Source organism: Hippichthys cyanospilos, chromosome 6, assembly GCF_059441005.1.
Source record: "Hippichthys cyanospilos isolate Australia breed blue-spotted pipefish chromosome 6, RoL_Hcya_1.0, whole genome shotgun sequence".
In the NCBI taxonomy this organism is placed as follows: Eukaryota; Metazoa; Chordata; class Actinopteri; order Syngnathiformes; family Syngnathidae; genus Hippichthys; species Hippichthys cyanospilos.
This window is the reverse complement of record NC_142374.1, coordinates 20,442,501-20,462,390: the sequence shown is the minus strand read 5'-3', so window position 1 is coordinate 20,462,390 and position 19,890 is coordinate 20,442,501. Positions and strand designations below refer to the sequence as shown.

Genomic DNA, 19,890 nt, shown 5'->3' with positions numbered 1-19,890 from the left:
ACATTACTCATTTTTATACTTTACATAGCAAAATCATCTGGCGGGCCGTATTAAATCCAATTGCGGGACAGAGACCGGCCCGCAAGCCCTATGTTTGACACAGCTGCTTTGCTACGTGGATTTTCATTTATGACCATATCAATTGCAGGTTTACCCCTTGATATTTTTCCTCATTAAGTCAGATCACCCCAAAAAATATTGATTTTATGCATGTATCTTCAACAAAAGAATCACGGAGCATATTTCTGGAAACATGACCAAGCTCTTAAACAGTCATCAATACTAATACCAAGTACCGATACTACTATTAGTTAATAAAATGATAGACCTATATGTCAAATTCTTGTCATTTTCCTTAAAACTGCAAGAAACTGTTCATTTTGGTAATTCTAATTTCAAGTTCCTGGTCGTAAAATGGTGACAAACAGGAAGCCTTGACTGGTATGAGCCGTTGAGAGTACCGATACCTTGAAATAAGGCTGATCTCGACACCGATACCAGTTATCGATACTCGCCAATCCATAGTTTTCGCAAAAATGCATTCTATCGCAATGTGATGCTGATTTCAATTTGATTGTTTGTACCTAGCAAGCATTGACGAAGATGTCGTTGCATAACAAAATAAACAAATAAATAAAAATAAACCGAAGCACCCGCCCTTTGTCATTCATCCAAGGGACAGTTGGAGTGAAAGCTCATTGTCTATACTGCAAATTCCAATGGAGGCTTCGCATTCCTCAGACAAGAGCACATGACTGCAAAGATGGGGTGGGGTGTGGGGGGACGAGGGGGGGGGGGGGGGTGCTTGTGAGCAACTATTGTTAGTGCACAGATCAGATGTGCATGTGGGTGGTGGTCAGCGAAGGCAGACTGCGCTTGTGTGTTTGTGTGTAGTATTTCCTTCCTCAGACAAAAAGCCCCGCGGCCACAAACAGAAGGCTGGACGCCAAATTAAATTCCGCGCGGTAATGGAGTACTTTTAGATGAACTCATGCTACCGCGTGGGCCGAATATCACATCCGAGGAGGGGAGGCGAGTCCTGCGTGGCACGACAGGAAACAGGAAGTCGCAGGGGGGAAGTAGAAGCGCTTGCGCGTGCGGGGCGAGCCACAATGAAAAAGTCGCCAGGTGGTTGCGTGCCCGTTAAAGGATCAGATCTGAATAGAACCTGTCACTATAAACAATCTTCAGTAGGGTGGTTCACTTTCCCTAAAATTGGGAGTTGTATAGTTGACTAAAAGCAGCAAAAACAGAATTTTGATAAGTCACCTCCGCAAGTTTATAGGGCACAATGAGCCTCTCGCCAACGGTCACTGTCTTCCTGGTGGTCAGCGCTTCTAGCAGCATCTCCTCTTTCACCTATAGGGGGCGGCAAAAACAAAACAATGGTTTTCAATTTGGTTTTTCATTTATATGACAGATACACTCCAAACACATTAAAAATAACCCAATTATAGGTCAAAAAAAGGACACAACTAATATTTGGGTCTATCTGACCCAACTTTCTGGGTTATTTTATAACTAAACAACGGAATAGCTTTCTGTGTTCACTTTTCTCCAGCAGGTTCAATTAAGAGTTGCAAGGTATGGAGACATCAGAAATTTGAAATGATCGTCTCCATTCTAGCAATATTCTGAGCATGAACAAGGACGGACTCGGACGTTGGTTCAGTCTGCTCGCTTATTTGATTGAAAACAATGCTGTAACAACCTCAGCTAACACAAGCTGCTGTTGGCTGCAACAAATAAATATGAACACAAGAAAATATGAAGAGATTTATTCTGTTTTGCTGTATTTTTTTACATTCTTGCCAAAGTGTTGGTGTGTCTTATACACAGTAAGAGAAAAAAATACCAAAATTTGACCCCAGAATTAAGGTTGAGTCCTATACATAGGTGTGTCTTATATTTTTGGGAAATACGGATAATTTAGTAGCAAAGTACACTCATCTAAGGGGGTAGCCATTTTGCTAATTGCTGTCGACTGAAAAAGATGTCACAGTTGCTCAAGCAACAAGAAATCATGGCCTGCGAAAGTCAAAATAACCAACTCACACAAGCGCTGAGCTGTGATTGGTTGTTACCTGAGCCCTGAGCAACAATGATGCAATTTTCAGGTGACTGTTAAAAAAAAAGACGCTTCCTGGAATGGATCACAATGGATTGATGTTGCAAATTTAGCTACTAGTTGCTATGATCTACAGTTACTCATCCCAAAAAAAAATAAAGGAATCTCCTTCCTGCCTTTGGATTGGAGTATTCCTGGCGTGCGCCCACCAAACCGCAGACCAATCTTGGCTGCGAACCATCCGTGAATGACACGGCAGCAGATGTCAGACCCTCACATCTGTTTCAGCCTCACGGATTAGGAATGGTGTCACCAAATCGTGTGTGTGTGTGTGTGTGTGTGTGTGTGTGTGTGCGTGTGTGTGTGTGTGTGTGAGCGAAGGCATTATCAGACTTCATTTCACACTACGGGCTAATCCTTGAGCAAGGAGCAAAGAGCACTCTGGATGCTGCGAGGCAATTGGTTGATATTTGCATGCATTAGTTGCTTGGTGGCACAGATCACAAGGCTAATCCCCTAACTCCTTCAATTCCAAAGACATATTTTACGTTTTTGTTGTTGTTGTTGTTGTTTTTAGTTTAGCCTTTAATACCAGGAACTATATATATATATATATATATATATATATATATATATATATATATATATATATATATTTATTACAGTGGACCCCCATTTTACAACATTTTTTGTCCCCTCTTTACGCCACTTCTTTCGCCTTACGACACATCCAACATGGCGGTCCGTGTGCGCTTATATGTCTATAGACGCGTTACTTACGTCACTACAATGCTGGTCTACGTTTGGTCGGCGGTCACGACTCCCTAAGATACTGGTCTACTATTGGTCGGCGTCACGGGGTCACAAAGATGCTGGTCTGCTATTGGTCGGCGCACGGGTCACAAAGATGGCTGGCTTAAGACTTGATCTTGTTTGAGAGCGCTTTCAATGTGGCATTTATTGTGCATTGTAACATTCAATTCGAACTTCGGGTAAGATGAAGTAATAAAAAGAAAAAAACAGTTTGAGACACTCCCCATAATATTTTGGTTTAAACAAGGGCTCGATTAAAGTGATGTCATCACGCCGATGACTTTAAGGGCGTCATTCTGTGCTCGCCAGCTGGAAAACCAACCCGCCTGGCACAAGAGGTCTAAAAAAAGAAAGCGCTCCGCCGGGACCTTGTGTAAATGCAAGGCTGCGTGTGTCAAGCACCTCTTCACTTCCACAGTCACCACAAGCTGTGCTTGCATGAAGAGAGCCAGAAACGGGCCCCTTTTCTTTTTTCTTTTTTTGGTAAATGCTTCACATTTGTCTGGTTATTATGCTACTCATCACAGAATAACTAAAGGAAGATGAATAAAGCAGCTAAAAGCAGACAAAAGGTGTCATATATATATATATATATATATATATATATATATATATATATATATATATATATATATATATATATATATATATATACACAGTATATATATAAATGGCGCTTTACTGTGCAATAGATGATGAAAGATCATCTCGTAGGATCAATTATTCAATTTTACTTCATTGGAAAATGCTGACTCAGCATAAAATGGCAGCTCTAACTCTTCTCGCTATCCATAAGGCTGCAAGCAATAAAACATGTTCACCTCCAGCAGCTCCGAGACGATGGGAAGGACCTCTGGGTTGCAGATGTCGATGGAATCGTCCCTGTAGGTCTTCTTCTTGTAACGGATGTTACCCAGGTGGAGTATGGCTGACAGCAGCGAGAAAATTCTGGCGGGAGAAGAGAACCATGTAGGTATATTAAATTTCATGTTCAATTGGTTATTCAATTATATTATTGTAAAAACTCAGATTCCCCTCCACACTAGAATGGTTCGACCCAATTTGTCCTGTGCCACCACTCGTTACCTGTCAAGTTAATGATTTATTTTTGTGAAAACATCTCTGCTATTATCCCAAAAGTTAAATATTTTTCTTTGGACAAATATTTATTCATAATTATTTCTTTTTGAGAACAGGTCTGACGCTTTATGTTGATTATTTTTTCAACATAACCAATATTTATTAATAATAAGTAAATAATAGTAAATAAGTAAATAATAAGTTAATGATTTATGTTTGTGAAGAGATCTCTACTGTAATCCCAAAACAAGACGCTTTATGTTTAATATTTTTCTGTGAAAAAATATTTATTTATAATTATTGGTTTTTGAGAACATGCCTCACACTTAATGTCAGTTACTTTTTGTGGACAAATATTTATTAATAATTAAGTTAATGATACATTTTTGTGAAGACTTTTTTTGTGAATACTATATTTTTAAAACTTTTCAGTTCTATTCCATAGTTGTTCCATAAATTAACAGCTTGAACAGATACACACATTTGCTTTACTGACGGATCGCCCCCTAGTGGCTAGCAAAAATAAATAAATAACCGCAGATAAGCCGCACCGAACAATAAGATGCAGGGCTCAAATCATGAGAAAAAAAATTCCGTCTTACAGTCCGAAATTTACTGCAAATTAATCTCGCAAGTTGAAGCTTTGACTTTGACAGTAATAATATCGAAATCCTTGATGGATTGCTTTTAGCATGTTTTCTGAAAGTTAATGACAGTACAGAGATGCAAGCACAAAAGTGGCGCTCAAACAGGAAACATGAAAATGAACAAGTGATTGATAGTCCTCATCCTCCATACAGTCGCCATAGCGGCAACCACATTATGCTGAGCTGGTAATAAACTGCCACAAAAATGTTTTGAAGGCTAAATATCTGCAGCTTGACTTTGGCTCGGGCATCGCAACGCCAGCGGCAGCACACAATAACGCTGCGGTTCCCGCCTAAGTATTTCCGAACCGCACACGTCACGGTCCTGGGTCTTACTGTTTGCGTGTCGCGGGAAGGAAGCCCACCATCTCCATGGCCAGCTGCAGACGCTCAAAGTCGTGTTTCAAGTCCTCGCCCTCCACGCTGAAGCAGTCCTGCTGGTTTCATAAACACACACAGGAAGATGTGATGGTTTTTTTTTTCTTTTCTCCCATTCATCCAAATGTTGTATTACGCAATACGGTTGAGATGAAACGGGGAGCGCATCGTTATTCCCAAAGTTTTTACAGTAAAACTCATGTTCTGTAACCAAAAGAAAAAGCGGAAAATGTTCTTCTTCCACCCAAAAAAAAAAAAAAATTACTTGATAATTCCGTTCTTTAGAAATCAGCAGTGTATCATATGAATTTTTCAGGGGCGTAACTAGAATTTTTTCCCGTGGGGTGGCTAGGGTGACAACACCTTGAAGTGAGTGCCTGTGCATGAAATAAATATTGAACCTTTGTGCGGTCAAAGAAAACGCATTTAAAGAAGACACTAGGGAGCTGAAATTTCACCCATATGGTGACAACATGTCAAATTTCAACATGGCATGACCGCTTGGTTTTCACACTACCTGAAGTGCGCCAAACTTGAGAAAGTGAAAGAAGAAAATGACCCAAAAATGGACAAAATACTGCAAGTGTTCAATGTATTTTATGATGTACCTAAAACCAAATCTGCAGTTAACTCATTCCAACCAGTCCAGACATTTAATTCCAGGTACTTTTTTTTCCAAATTGGTTGGCTAAATGAGAGTCTAAAATGTCTGGTACAAAATTAATTAAATATGATTACTTTCAGTACTAAAGTACGAAAAGTAATTACATTAAGTACTAAAGTATTATTTGACTACATTAGTACTTACTGTAGGTCCATAAAGTAATTCATTACTTTAGTACCTGATTGCCTAAAGTATGGAAATACTATCAGTGCCGACATACTCAAGTATTAAATATATGGCCACCATGTAGCTCTCTCCTTAGTTAGTTTTACCAAAATCTTCTACTTAAAAACTGTGCTGATATCAATCCAAAGTGATGCAATGTTACCATCTCCATTCAAAATGAAGTGGAATTCTTGCTTGGATGAAAAAGATTGGATTTGTATGTGAAGCCTTCTTTTCTTTCAAATAAATGACATGTACAGTATTTACGGAAAGGTTGTGTAGGTCAGCATATTTTAACCGCACACAAAACCAAAATCATGAGCAAGCTGAAGAAAACACAAGCAGCAACATCCAAAACTACTTCTTCTTCCCCACATTGTTTCTTCTGGGAAAACAATTGAGCCACTTAACAAATTGAAGGCCGCGCTCGGATTTCGGTGCCAAACGACACAATGTGATGCGTTCACGTTCATGTTTGTTTGCCAAATCGCCAATACTTTGGTCAAAATAATAATTGGACAAACAAACTGGAGGCGAGTAAAGGCATCTGTAAGAAATAGTGTATTTATTTTTGACATATTTGAAACAAAGACTTCTTTGACTGCTGCTTTTTGCTGACATTGCAAGATTCAAGTCAGGAATTAGGAGCACACCACCAGCTCAGTTTCCACCAAGTTCAATTTCGTTTTGACAGATATCAAGTATTAGGAAGCTAATATTTACCAGAAAGGTTTTTTTTTTTTTTTTTTTTTTTTTTTACAGTGGCCCTAAAGTAAAAACAAATAAACATTCAGTAACAGATTGTTTACTTGAATAAATGTAAAAAGTGACTGTACTAAAAGTAAAACTGCTGATCCTAATATCTACTTAAGTAAAAGTACAGGCTCTTTATTGTACTTCAAAGTGTAGTGAAAAGTAAAAAGTATTTTTTCGCAGCTCAAAAATTACTAGTGTGATTGGTTTCCTCTATGCCGTTTTGATAAATATTGTTGGTTTTGGTCAAGAAGCGGCGGTGCGGTGGAAGCGTGGTTAGCATGTTAGCCTCACAGTTCAGAGTCCCGAGTTCAAATCCGTCTGGCTCCGGCCTCACTGTGAGAAGTTTGCCAGTTCTCTCGCAGCCCGCATGGGTTCCCCCTGAGCGCTCTGGCTTTTGAAAATTATTTTTCACGTATAATTAACTCTTAGTGCCATGGACGACAATTTTCGTCTTTTAAAATAGTAATCACAATAATAAATAATACAATTCTCATCAAATAGATTTTTTATGAAGGGTAGCTGACACCCTTCACTAATTTGTACCTAATATAAGCCAATTGAGCACTGCAGTACTAACTGTGACCATTGGATGGTAGTGTTTACAACACAGCTATTACCTACATCACTTTGAGCTGAAGGTTGAAGTCAATCTTTCATATGGCAGCACCCATATGCACACACCATTATTTTCTGTCGGCCTTGAAAGATGAGTAAAAATGCTAAAATATACTAGAGGTTTTCTTTTTCGATAATCCTCGGTACTAAAAGAGTTAAAAAAACAGGCTCAGGTTACGACCACTCAACCACAGTTCAGCTTATGAACGTCACATGACCGGCCAGTGAGCTATGATCGGTTGTTACCTGAGCTTTGAGCACAGAGGTAAAGGTAATAATCGTACATGAAAAACAAGTCATTACTGATGATAAATCAGAATCATTTTTGTCTGAATATTTTTTCCACAATTTCAATATTTTTTTGGTTAGTTTATTTCTTTCATTAAAATTAAATAAAATCATAACAGCCCAGGTGAAGAAAATTTTATTTTTTTGTCCATATTGCAAAATATAACAAATAGCATGCTAGCTAACGGCAGCTCTAGCACAGGCTAAATCAACTTGCGTAAGAAAATGAAAATTCCAGCTGCTGTTCCGATACATAGCAGTTTTTGTGTCATTTTTATTTCTCAGCAGTGATCTCTTTTCCCATTGTAAAATATGTGCCTTGGCGGAATAAAAATTGGGCAACGCTGTGCTTAAACGGCGTGTCGCCATCCCGCCTTCGCGCACAAACCGCTTCGGGATTTACTGTACTTTTTCAAACTGGACTGGACTGCTTGGTGGAAACTTGACTTTGCCTTAATCATGTCTGGCGCTGAAATTAAAGCACCCACATGACAACAACAACAACAACCGCCCAAAAATATAAATAAAGCATAGCACCCTGCCTACACATTCCACTCAAGCTAACAGCACAGTCAGGCACACGTAGAATTGAAGACGCCCACAACCAAACACATCCAAACAATGTTTGCTCTTTGCCTGAGTGTGTGTTTATGTCTAAAGATGGTGACATCATCTCTTTGGACAGCAGGGTCACAACCCATGAGGTCCTTGACAAATGTCTGTAAACCCCTGGAAGATTTTTAACTATGCTCTGCTCGCTTAAACTAGTGTGTTATTTGGGTAAAGTTTTGACCAAATGAGAGCATATACATTATTTTATTTATTTCTTAAAAGGCATGATTTATATTAAAAAAAAATCAATACTATGGAAAATATCCAGACAATGATACTTTGTACTGATTTTAAATCTGTTTTAACTTTAATAAACATTCATAGCTTGCGCAAAACTTGCTTAACACATTCAGTATTAGCCTAAGTAGACCCTCCACAAGTCCCAGCCAGAAAAATGAAAAAAAAAAAATTGTTCTGAGCTCATTATTAAAGTGTTGTTTTTTAAAATGGCAAACTTCCAACTTCTGTAACTATTCTCGCTGAATTGGAGTTAAACGTCATGGAGGACATTAAAAAGTAACAAAAAAGTAAATTGAATTGAGCTTAGTGGTTAGAAATATAGCACTGCTTTTGTTTTTTTTTGTTTTCATGGGGTAGACAGTTTAAAAAAAGCCATTTGGCATGTATTATTTACAAATGTATATCATATAGGCAAATACGTGGACAAGAAATATTAACCAGACTAATAGTAAAACCAATTGATCAGAGAAGTCAAAAAGTGAAGAAAACAAAAGTAAGGTTTACGTGATCCAAAGAGCAAACATTATTCAAGCGAATGAATTGAAGCAAACATTCAAGCAAGGAAGAAGGTTCAGGATGGTAAACCCCCAAAAAAACAACAACAAAAAAACCTAGGAATTCACTCATTGGTATGGGGCCAATGCTTGGTTTTATTTCAACGTATAGATACTCGCAATATTAGCCAATGCTGCAGTTGCACAATCATAAAGTAAAATTTAAAAGTATCAAAAGTACGAGTGGTATCGGTGCTTGCTATCGGTCTCAGCCTTGAAAAAAATTGCAATCAAGCATCCTTACATCTAAATAGACGTCGCTCTGACTAATGTGTCTAATGAATGTGACAAATTGGAACAGCTTCTACGCAGCATAGAGAGAAAATCAAAGTCCTGAACCCTCCCCTTTGTGGAGAGCGCTTTCCAGTTGTGACATCATCAGCCATCGCCTAGCAACAGAGCACTCCAAGATTGGTTGAAAAGGATTCTTGAGGGTTTCCTTATTGTGCATGCAAATTATACGTGACAGAGAGCCACTTTGTTTCTAAAATTAGGAGACGTTATTAACCCTTACATACTGTTCTGGTCACATTTGGAGATTCTTGTTATGTGTAAATAAAATATAAACTGTATGTAAAGGGTTAAGATCTTCCTTGAAGTGGCAGCAGCGTACAGAGCGCGAGCAGGTGAGATCAGGCCGGGTACACACACCCACCACGTGCGCACACCTCCACACAGGCGTTATATACTGACCAGCTCGCTTTCATAGTAATTGTCCCAGTGGAGTTTGTGCGATTTCTTTGTCATCTGCAAGTGAGGCACATTGTTGTTAGCGGTATCTCGACCAGACACGATTCGCTGGGTCAAAATGAAAATAGCAGCGGGCTAGCACAAATCAATGCAAGCCTCCAAGGAGTGAGATGTGATGAAATAAAAAAAAAAAAAAAAAAAAGAAATCACACACATCATTATGTGTGTTTTGAAGTTTTGAAAGCAACCCACAAAATAAAAATACAAAGGAATCTCTTAGCTTGACCACTACTGAGAGACTGGTTACCCCAACTTTTCCACGGGAAATGATGCAAGTAAGAACAGTCATGAGTTTCGGGGTTTCTTGGATGACTTCTTTTGAAAAATTAAACAAAAAGTTGACTCATTGAATGATTGGTTCAATCCCAAGTATTATAAAAACATTAAAAAAATTCTATAGAAAAAGGTACTTAAATAATCCTCAATAATGAGTGACAACTGAAGAAAGAAAAAGAAAGAAAGAAGGAAAGACAAAGAATGAATGAAAAAAGTCAAGAAAACGAAGAAAAAGAAGGAAAAAAGAGGAAAGACAAAAAGTCAACGATGAAAGAAAAGAGACAAATAGAGAAAGAAAAAAGGAGAAAGACAGAATGAATGAAAGAAAAAAGACAAGAAAAGAAAAAGAAGGAAAAAAGAAAAAACAAAAGAATCAACAATGAAAGAAAAAAGACAAGAAAGAAAAAGAAGGAAAAAAGAGGAAAGAAAAAACAAAAGAATCAACAATGAAAGAAAAAAGACAAATAGAGAAAAAAGAAAGAAAGAAAGAAAGAAAGAAAGAAAGAAAGAAAGAAAGAAAGAAAGAAAGAAAGAAAGAAAGAAAGAAATTTAAGGACTCCTCTCTCCTGTAATCAAATTGCAACACTTGTCACAGGTGCAGTTTTTTTTATTTTTTTTTAAATCATACTTAGAAACAAATTTAATGAATCCACAAAAATGTGGTTAGTGAGAGTATATTGTATTGAATTTGTATTCTTATCAAAGACATGTTTGGAACGGAATATTGAGACAGATGGACAGAGAGGGACTTACAGCAACATGCAGGCTACCAAATTGAGGAAAAAGCTAAATAAGGATGAACGTGTGTGTGTGTGTGTGTGTGTGTGTGTGTGTGTCTGTGTGTGTGTGCTTGGGACAAACACACAGGCGCCCAAACATGCTTGACTGCCAGCGGCTTCGGCACGCGAGCATAACTGCGCGAGTCATTCCAGTTACCATGGAAACAGAACTGCATAGTAACAGGATACAGTTGGGAAGATGCTGGGGGGGGGGGGGGGATTAATGGCGTAACATGGGATGAGCAAAGTGATACTTTCTTGGTGGAGAGTCAAAAACGATAAACAGACATTTGTCTTTGTGGAACACTCCCAGCGTGCGCGCATGCTAAGTAAGTTGGAATAAGGCAACCAAACACAAACACGGCAAGGGAAGACAAGGAAGGCTTCCGTTGATGCAATACTCAACACAGATTGCGCTCCAGGTGAGTAAACCGTGTCAGCCAAACGTACAACAACCAGTCACACCCACATGTAAATGAAGAACACTGGAATGGAACGAACTAAGTAAAACAAAATAGGATATAAGAAAGAAAGGGAGGGAGGATGGCGAAAAAGGAAGATAGGAGAAAAGCAGACGGGAGATAAAAGAAGGAAAGGAGGCAGGAAAGGGGAAAAAAGGAAAGAACAAAAGGTAGGAAGGACGGAAGGAAGAAAGGATGGAAACAGGGAAGGAGGAAAAGGAAAATAGGAAAAAGATTGGCGATAAGGAAGGAAGGAAGGACAAAAGGAAGGAAAAAGGAAGGAATGAATGAAGAATGAAAGAGGAAGAAGCAAAGCATAGAAAGAAAGAATTGAGAAAATGAAGGAGACAAAGGAAAATCGGAAAAAGTAAGATTCCCAATAAGGAAGGAAGGAAAGAGGGAAGGAAGGACAGAAAGAAAGAAAGAAAGAAAGATAGAAAGAAAGGAGGAGAAAGAAAGGATGAAAAAGAAAGAAAGAAAGAAAGAAAGAAAGAAAGAAAGAAAGAAAGAAGGAAAAACAGGATAGAACAAATGAATGAATGAAGGAAGGAAGGAAGGAAGGAAGGAAGGAAGGAAGGAAGGAAGGAAGGAAGGAAGGAAGGAAGGAAGGAAGAATGAAAGAGGAAGAAGCAAAGCATAGAAAGAAAGAATTGAGAAAATGAGAATGAATGAATGAATGAAGGAAGGAAGGAAGGAAGGAAGGAAGGAAGGAAGGAAGGAAGGAAGGAAGGAAGGAAGGAAGGAAGGAAGGAAGGAAGGAAAGGAGACAGGAAAATAGGAAAAAGTAAGATTGACAAAAAGGAAGGAAGGAGAGAAAGAAAAAGAAAGAAAGACAGAAGGCAAAAGAAAGAAAGAAAGAAAGAAAGAAAGAAAAAAGAAAGAAAGAAGGAAAAACAGGAGAGAATGAAAGAATGAATGAAGGAATGAAGGAAGGAAGGAAGGAAGGAAGGAAGGAAGGAAGGAAGGAAGGAAGGAAGGAAGGAAGGAAGGGAGAAAGGATGAAAACAAGGGATAAAAGAAGGAATAAATGAAGAATGAACGGGAACAAAGCAAAACATAAAAAAGAAAGAATGAAGCAGAAAACGAAGAGGAAGGTAGGAAAGAGGGAAAAAAGGAAGCCATGGGAAAAGCAAGATAGAAGATAAGCAGCGATGGAGGGAATGAAGGGAGGAACGAACAAACGAGGGAAGGAACAAAAGAAGGCAGGAGGAAAGCAAGACGGGAGATCAGCAGGGATGGAAAGAAGGAAGAAAGTAAGGACGGAAAGAAAGAAAAAAAGCAATGAATGACGGATTGAAAGCATAAACAAAGTATAAAAGAGAACGAACGGAGGGAATGAAAGAACGAAGGAAGGGAAGGAAGCGAGGAAGGAAGAGAAACGCTACTGTGAATTTGCGCGTCCAGACCTGGTTGAGGTAGTGGTACTCCTCGGGTTTGAGCAGGTGGAAGCTCTTCCTTTCCTCCTCGCTGGCTCCGGCCAGCAGGTAGTAAAAAACGTGGTAGTTCCTACACACAACAAAAACACGCAGCTTACAAACATTTCATCCAGGGATGTCCATCATTTTCCACCCTTCCTTGACCACGCCTTTTTCCGAATCAAAAGTTCGATACTCAACTAAAAGGCAAGAAGATACCAAAAAAAAATCATAAAAAAAGCCACTCCTGTTCTTCATTTCAAGTGAATGGGAAAAATGTTGCAAAAAGAGTCAAATGTCTTCATCTCACAGTCCCATTTTTGATTGACAGCATGATTATTTTGAGTATAAAAAATATCTATATCAGCGCAAAAAGGGCGGGTCTTAGCGGAGTGCCTCCAGGCGCTCATGTGATACACGCCGATGCTGAGAAAAAGGAGGCAATTTCAGGATGGAGTTTCTTTTTCAAAGAAATATACATCTGACATTTCATCTCCGAGGCACCAAAGCGGACGGCTCATATTTCCTTCCTTGCGTGATTTATGACTGCGCCACAAGAGCTGCGTCAAAACCAGGCCTTTGAAAGAATAATAATAACAGCCATTTTGGGTTATTTGCTTATATATTAGAGTCCAAATATTACAATCGGCTTCGTAGGATGCGGTGCACTTGTACACCACTGCAAAATACAAACATCAAGACCAATTATGTAAACAACTCTTGTGTTTGTTCTCAGAATCTCCCAAAGGGGCGTGTCGCTGGTCATGTGACACAAACAGGAAGCGCCTCTCTTACCTCTCATTGTGCTCCTGGTATACCAGTCGGGATTTCTCCAACAAGTACTTCTCCACATAAGCACTGAAACCACAAAGACGCATACATTTTGAAGAAGTCGTTATACTTGTGTTTAGTTGTGGAAAGTGAAAAAGTAAAAGTATTTTGCAAGTATATTTTTAAGGGCCAATGGATTGGGACCACTTGGAGATTTTGATTTTTATTTATTGTACATAGAGAAACAATGTGCTGAAAACTCAAGGTTGAAATCTTGTTGTTTTTTTTTCCCTATGAATTTTTAAACTCCATAGTTCTGAGAACTGCGTTTTTGACAGAAATGCAAAAGTATTACACACTGAGTATTACGCACTGAAAGGTTCTGCATTTTTCTTAAAAAAAATTCGTAGAAAGAAAACTAAATGAGAATTCGACCTTGGATTTTCGACAAGTTGTTTATCTACATACGACAAACAAACAAAAATAAGCCCCAAAAACAAAAATTCACAGAGTGGTCTTATTACATACCCTTGTGTGTACATATTAATGTGTCTTACCCTCGAACAGTGCCACTGGCTTGGTAATTGACCTGGATAAACTTGCCGAAGCGGCTGGAGTTGTTGTTGTGGGCCGTCTTGGCGTTCCCGAAGGCCTGCGAGGGGAAAGCGCCACCGTCAGGTCGTTGATGACAAATACATGAAAAAATATTTCTTAAGTCTTTGAAACAAACATTGATACATGACAGAATTTTGTCCCGATCTGTAATTTTGTCAATGTAAAAAAGCTAGGACTTAAAACACTTCCCTGAGGAACTCCGCTCAAAATTGTGACATCCAGATAGTTACTTGAATGAATAATGGAAAATCATCGTACATTGACACATGCGATAGTGTACTATCTTAAATGATATGCGGACAAAAGTTCACCTACAGGAAGCGAAAAGTTAAGAAAATAAGGAGTTCCTTTTAGTGATGTCACATGATCATATGTTTAAACATGGAAGTGAAAAATGTTGTAACCCAGGAGGCTCATGGGGGGGCCCCTCCCACAATTTAACCCTGCACCACACTGCCAAATTCCTAACATGGAATCGTCACTATTCATGGAAGCTTCTTTGCAACACACACAGTGTTTTCTATCATAGTGAGGACGGCCCATTGACATAAAGCATTTTCTAACCTTAACCATCAAAACAAGCAAAATCCTGTTGAAACCTTTTGTCAAAAGCAAATGTTGACCCTCAAAAAGAAGGCGGAAAATGTTGGGTCCACCAAAAGGGCAAGAAGTCCCCACAAAGACCTTAAAACCTGGGAAACGGTCCCCATCGTGTAGAAAATACACACACACACCTACATCAATCATTAGGGGCTTCAAGAGGTTGCATGTAGGTTCTCATTAGCGATGTGTTGGGGCCTCCACCGGGAGATAAAAGAAGGAGATGACAGGACGTCGCAGATAACAAGAGCCAGAATGACGAAGAGGCGGAAGGCAAGGAAAGGTGAGGTGAGAGCAGCGCAAAGTGAGGGAGGAGGAAGGTAAAAATAAGTTGACAATGGAGGAGTGGACATGATGAAAAGAGAGAATGAAGATGAGAACGTAAGGCTGATGGATACGACACCACATGCATGAGAATAATTTTGTATCTTCCATAAGGATTCTAATCCAGCACAGTGGTTTTCAAATTGTGGTACGAATATCCCTGGGGGTACATGTAGGAGATTTGAATCTGGTTTCTGGCAGCATCAGCCAATCTAATTTAATGCTTTTTACTGCTGTAGCAGGACCAGTACACTACTTTTCAAATTAAGAGCAAATGAATTGGAACGTGACGCAACGAGTTGCAAACTTGTGCAATATTGAGGCCGTTCAAAAGTGTTGTACTATATTTTGTTTGGTTTTATCCAGTGGAATTTTATCCACTAGCATCTGCTGTGACGGGGACTGTGCATTTTCAAATTAAAAGCAAATTGATTGGAACATGAAGGAACTTATTGATAATTGTATTAAAGGGACTCCTTTGCAAAACACTGTGTGCCTTTGAGTTTTATACAGTAGTGCATTGTCATTTGCTGTCATAGGAACAATACAGTTTCCTTTTCAAATTAAGATCAAATTAATTGGAACTTGAAGGAACTTATTGCTAAATTGTGTTAAACGGACTCCTTTGCAAAACATTGCATGTTTTTCGGTTTTATACAGAATTGTCATTTGCTGTGATGGGAACAATACTGTTTCCTTTTCAAATTAAGAGCAAATCAACTGACGCATGATGCAATATATTGCTAAAATGTGTGAAAGAGCCTCTTTTGCAAAACATTGTATGCCTTTATTTTGAGTTTGATACAGTAGTGAATTGTCATTTGCTGTGATAGAAACATTACACGTTCCTTTTCAAATTAAGAGCAAATTAATGGGAACATAAAGCAACTTAACGCTAAGTACTTTAATTTCCAAATGGGTCAGCTTGACCCCCAACATAACAGGAGGGTTAAGACAGTTTCAAAATGTCTAAAGAACGTCTTAAGAACAATTGTGACCTTTAACACATCTCTGACATGAACACGCCTTCTTTGCCTTGGTCAAAACTCGCAAATATTCGCATCTCAGTGGGATAGGGGCTTTTTATAATGAATCATTTGACTAATGGCGCCAACGTAGAAATTGCAGTCCTCGTAAAAAAGTACCCACTAGATTTATTTATGAACACTCTCTCCCACAACGCCCCCCAAAAACCCCATAAAGGTTTCACAACGTTTACAGTTTACCCTTACAGATTTGCGTTATTTGCCAAATTAACATTTTGTTTTTGTTAAAAAAAAAAACTAAACAACAAGCCACAGTGTGTGTATACATTACTTCGAATGTTTTAGCGTGTATATCTACGTTATTTTCTATGAGCGATAAGATTAATGAGAAGGCCCTCTAAAGTCGGCTTGATTTAACGGGGAATGCTTTGTGGTCAGCTCCCGTTTTGACCGCAGTATAAAAAACAGACGGGGGTTACGTTTGTGTGTGTGTGTGTGTGTCACACAAGGTGAGAGACAAAAAAGAAAGATATGTTTTCATACAAAAACTGAGACAGACCCACAGAAGACACATTAGACTTAGCTTGGTTGTTCAAAAGTGATCAGTAGCAACTGCAAACCGCGTCAGGAAGTCAGTTTTGATTCAATCTATAAAACTGCCTGTGAAAAGTAATCTGGCTGCTCTCGGGTGCTGCTAGCTTGCGGCTAATTTATGCTAGAGGCTGCATATCATAAAGTGCCAGCATAATTATTAAGTGATTTCTTTGTTTTTTTTAGTCCCCTCTAGCGACGTGATTTCAAAACAGCGTTGTTATCAGGACTCGGAAGTCGCCGGAATCATTTGAGCGATGCGCGGTACGAAAAGTCGTTGGGACACAATTCCAGGACGAATTTCAAAATAAAATCGTGCCATGGCGTTCGTATCTAAACATCATTTTGGTAAGGTTTGTTTTGAAGTGTTAGCTGGCTTTCTCTCACTGTTTTGGTGGCGTGTTTGGCATGCAGCAGATAAATACCAGATCTCATGGCCTTTTCATCTCGTCATAAGCGATATCTCCCATCTGTAAGTAGCTATACGTATTTATATGGCCGGTGGTGCCGTATGATAGCGCGATTAGCTCATTTGCGCTAACTCAGTTCAAAACAGCCATTTGCACATATGGTAAGATTCCATGTCCTCGCAAATGCAAATGAAGATCATCCCCCCAGGTTTTTCCGCGCCATCATATTACATCAGCCACTCATTTCTTCCTCTCCTAGTCTTCTTTCCTCAGCCTAAGAGAAAACAAGCCATGCATTTCCAAGACAGGATTTAGCTTGTTGTCGCAGGGCGTGCTAGCCGGTTAATTATCATGTCAGGATCTTCCTGTTAGCAGGGGGCAAAATCATAATGCCAGAAACTTTATTACGTTCTTCCTCTCAGTTAGAGCAGCCATATTTTCCCATCAGCTACCAAAAACCTTTCGGTGACCTACATTCGGAAACGCAGGTGGAAGCATGCCAAATAGGCCACAGTTAGCTTATGTTTTGCTAGCTCGTCTGCTTTGTGGAGATTGGAAATGATGAAATGCCGGGAGCCGCTTTGGATAGCTTCTTTCGGGCGATATGAATGAAAAACGTGGCTCATCCTTTTCTCAAATTGTTGCGCGTCTTAAGTGGATGCCAGCTTTTTTTTTAATTAGCATGTCAGGATCTTCCTTACAGCGGCTCAAATAGCATAATCTTCATGCTGTTTGCCTCTGGCACAAAACTGTCTTTTACAAAAACATTGGCTGACCTACTTACTGAGATGGATGTGTTAGCTTATCCATCCATTAGCTGACTTACTGCACCTGTATGACATCTGAACCCAAGTGTCAAAAAGAAACAAAATGAAAGCTTGGCTCTATCTACAATGTTTTTGTCTGATTAGCAGACATAATATTTGGAATTTTAAGTAGTACCAAAATGGGAGCTCACTAGCTAGCATAGCAACAGCTACCTCGATGTAGGGGGTAAAATCAACTTAAATACCATAGCCGGTATACTGTTTGACTATGGCCTAAAGGCTGTATTTTACAAAAAAAAAATAGCTGACCTACTTAAGAATTGAGACCTGTGACAGCAACTGTTAGCTAAGCATCCATTCATTGAGTTAGCTTGTGTTAGCTTAGCTTATTCATCCATTAGCTGACTTACTGCACCTGTATGACATCTGAACCCAAGTGTCAAAAAGAAACAAAACGAAAGCTTGGTTCTATCTACAGGAGTGTAAAATATTTTTCTCTGATTAGCAGACATAATATTTGGAATTTTAAGTAGTAGCAATATGTGAGCTCACTAGCTAGCATAGCTACCTCGATGTAGCGGTAAAATCATCTTAAATACCATAGCCAGTATGCTGTTTGACTATGGCCTAAAGGCGGTATTTAAAAAAAATAAATAAATAAAAAATAGCTGACCTACTTAAGAATTGAGACCTGCTACAGCAACTGTTAGCTAAGCATCCATTAAATGAAAATCACGCCTGTTTCATAAACCGAAGCATTAAAATAATAAAACGCCGCAAGCTTGTAAACTGCTTTTTCAAGATTAGCTCTTCGTGGGTAAATTAAAAAAAAAACTTTTTGAGCTGTGGTTAGGAGCGAAATGAGAACAGGCTAGTTAGCATACAAATCGCTTCTTCAAAGCGTGAAGGTAAAATCGGCTGAAAAACACAATTTCCCCTCACAGCACTGCGGTTTCCCAAAAGGACCACAGCTACAAAAACGAGTACTTGACCTACATTTGGTAACATAAAGGTAAAAGAAGCTGTTTTTTTTAGTTTTTGTAGGTTCATCTATCTCATAACGAGCTGCGTCGCTGAAACAAAGCTACATGCTTGTGTTAGCTTCTTGTGGTCAATCTCAAAAAATCTGAGCTGGATTACTGATACGTACTGCACCACTTTGAGTAAAAGTGGTAAAATAATCCCCCAATATATACCTTTATCTGGAAGTGCACCAGCTTTAAAAATCAGTGGCTTCTTCGTACTCATATTTGTGGTTGATTTATTTTGACTAGAAGTCTCTTTTTAACCAGGCATGAGGTACAAATTTTACGATACAGGCACACCATCGAGACGAAGCGTTCGTTCCCCTGGATTTTAATTTATGGCCGTAATTTTTCTATTACAGGTTGACGTCACTATTTTTACTGCAATTTTTCTTCCTTTTAAGTCAGACCAGTGAAAAAAATTAAACCTATTAGATGAACCTTGAGAATTTTTATTGAGGCTTATATGGACTGCAAGTTGACCTCACTATTTATCTTGATCTTTTTTTTCGGATTAGACAAACAAAAGATCGATTTTGGCCACATAAATTGATGTGGTGGACCAGATCTGGCCCCCGGGTCTTGAGTTTGACGCCTGTGCCCTACAACACATCCTTGCCCAAATATGGTCAACGGAGGAAGGGTCAAGTCATCAAGCTTTGTTCAATGTTTTAAAGGTCCCAATGCTAATCTTAAATACTTCAAAAGACTTTTCCGCTCGTTCTTTCTGTTCCATTCTTTAAGGGTTGATCCTTCGATTGGAGAAAAATAACGGGGAAAAAAAAGGGTGGGGCGGGGGCGGGGGGGGATTACATGATTGACGCTGATGATCTTCTAAGAACGTGGAAAGTGAAGATATTATATCTTGGATGTCAGATACAAGGAGGGGAAATGAGGTCATGAAGAGTTTGGTTATCCCCTGAATCAAACCCAATAGGCACACATTCAAATATGGCTGCACTTCCTTTCCATTTTATTAAAAACCACTCCTTTCTTTTGAAATGTCAGCCTGCCCTTGACCTCATTTCCTGGCTGAACATTCAGTGCAGTCATTAAACTCAAGCGCTATAATCTTTTTTCTCTCCTACCGTTTACGAGATGCATTCGCAAACAATTTGTCTCCGCCGATTAAAAACGGTGATGTCCTTGTTGTTGTTAATAAGAAATCCCGGGACAATTTACAACGAATTTGTGAGTGTAAGCTTCCAACTCAGTAAAAATGTCCGTAAAAGGTAAGCGC

General features: G+C 39.0%; 1 protein-coding gene across 7 annotated transcripts in view; it reads right to left on the bottom strand.

Annotated features, from left to right (window-relative positions):
- LOC148422726 (unconventional myosin-IXAb-like) overlaps positions 1-19,890 on the bottom strand; it is a 92,012-nt gene that overhangs the window by 33,987 nt on the left and 38,135 nt on the right. For 4 of the 7 annotated variants that reach the window (XM_088416491.1, XM_088416494.1, XM_088416493.1 and 1 more), the window contains 7 exons: positions 13,890-13,984; positions 13,357-13,419; positions 12,553-12,652; positions 9,574-9,627; positions 4,945-5,045; positions 3,703-3,829; positions 1,270-1,359 (listed from right to left, as the gene is read on the bottom strand). In XM_088416491.1, the coding sequence (XP_088272617.1) occupies positions 1,270-1,359; positions 3,703-3,829; positions 4,945-5,045; positions 9,574-9,627; positions 12,553-12,652; positions 13,357-13,419; positions 13,890-13,984 (630 nt within the window). The remainder of the gene's footprint in view (positions 1-1,269; positions 1,360-3,702; positions 3,830-4,944; positions 5,046-9,573; positions 9,628-12,552; positions 12,653-13,356; positions 13,420-13,889; positions 13,985-19,890) is intronic. The other 3 variants (XM_088416492.1, XM_088416495.1, XM_088416497.1) reach the window with 3 other exon arrangements.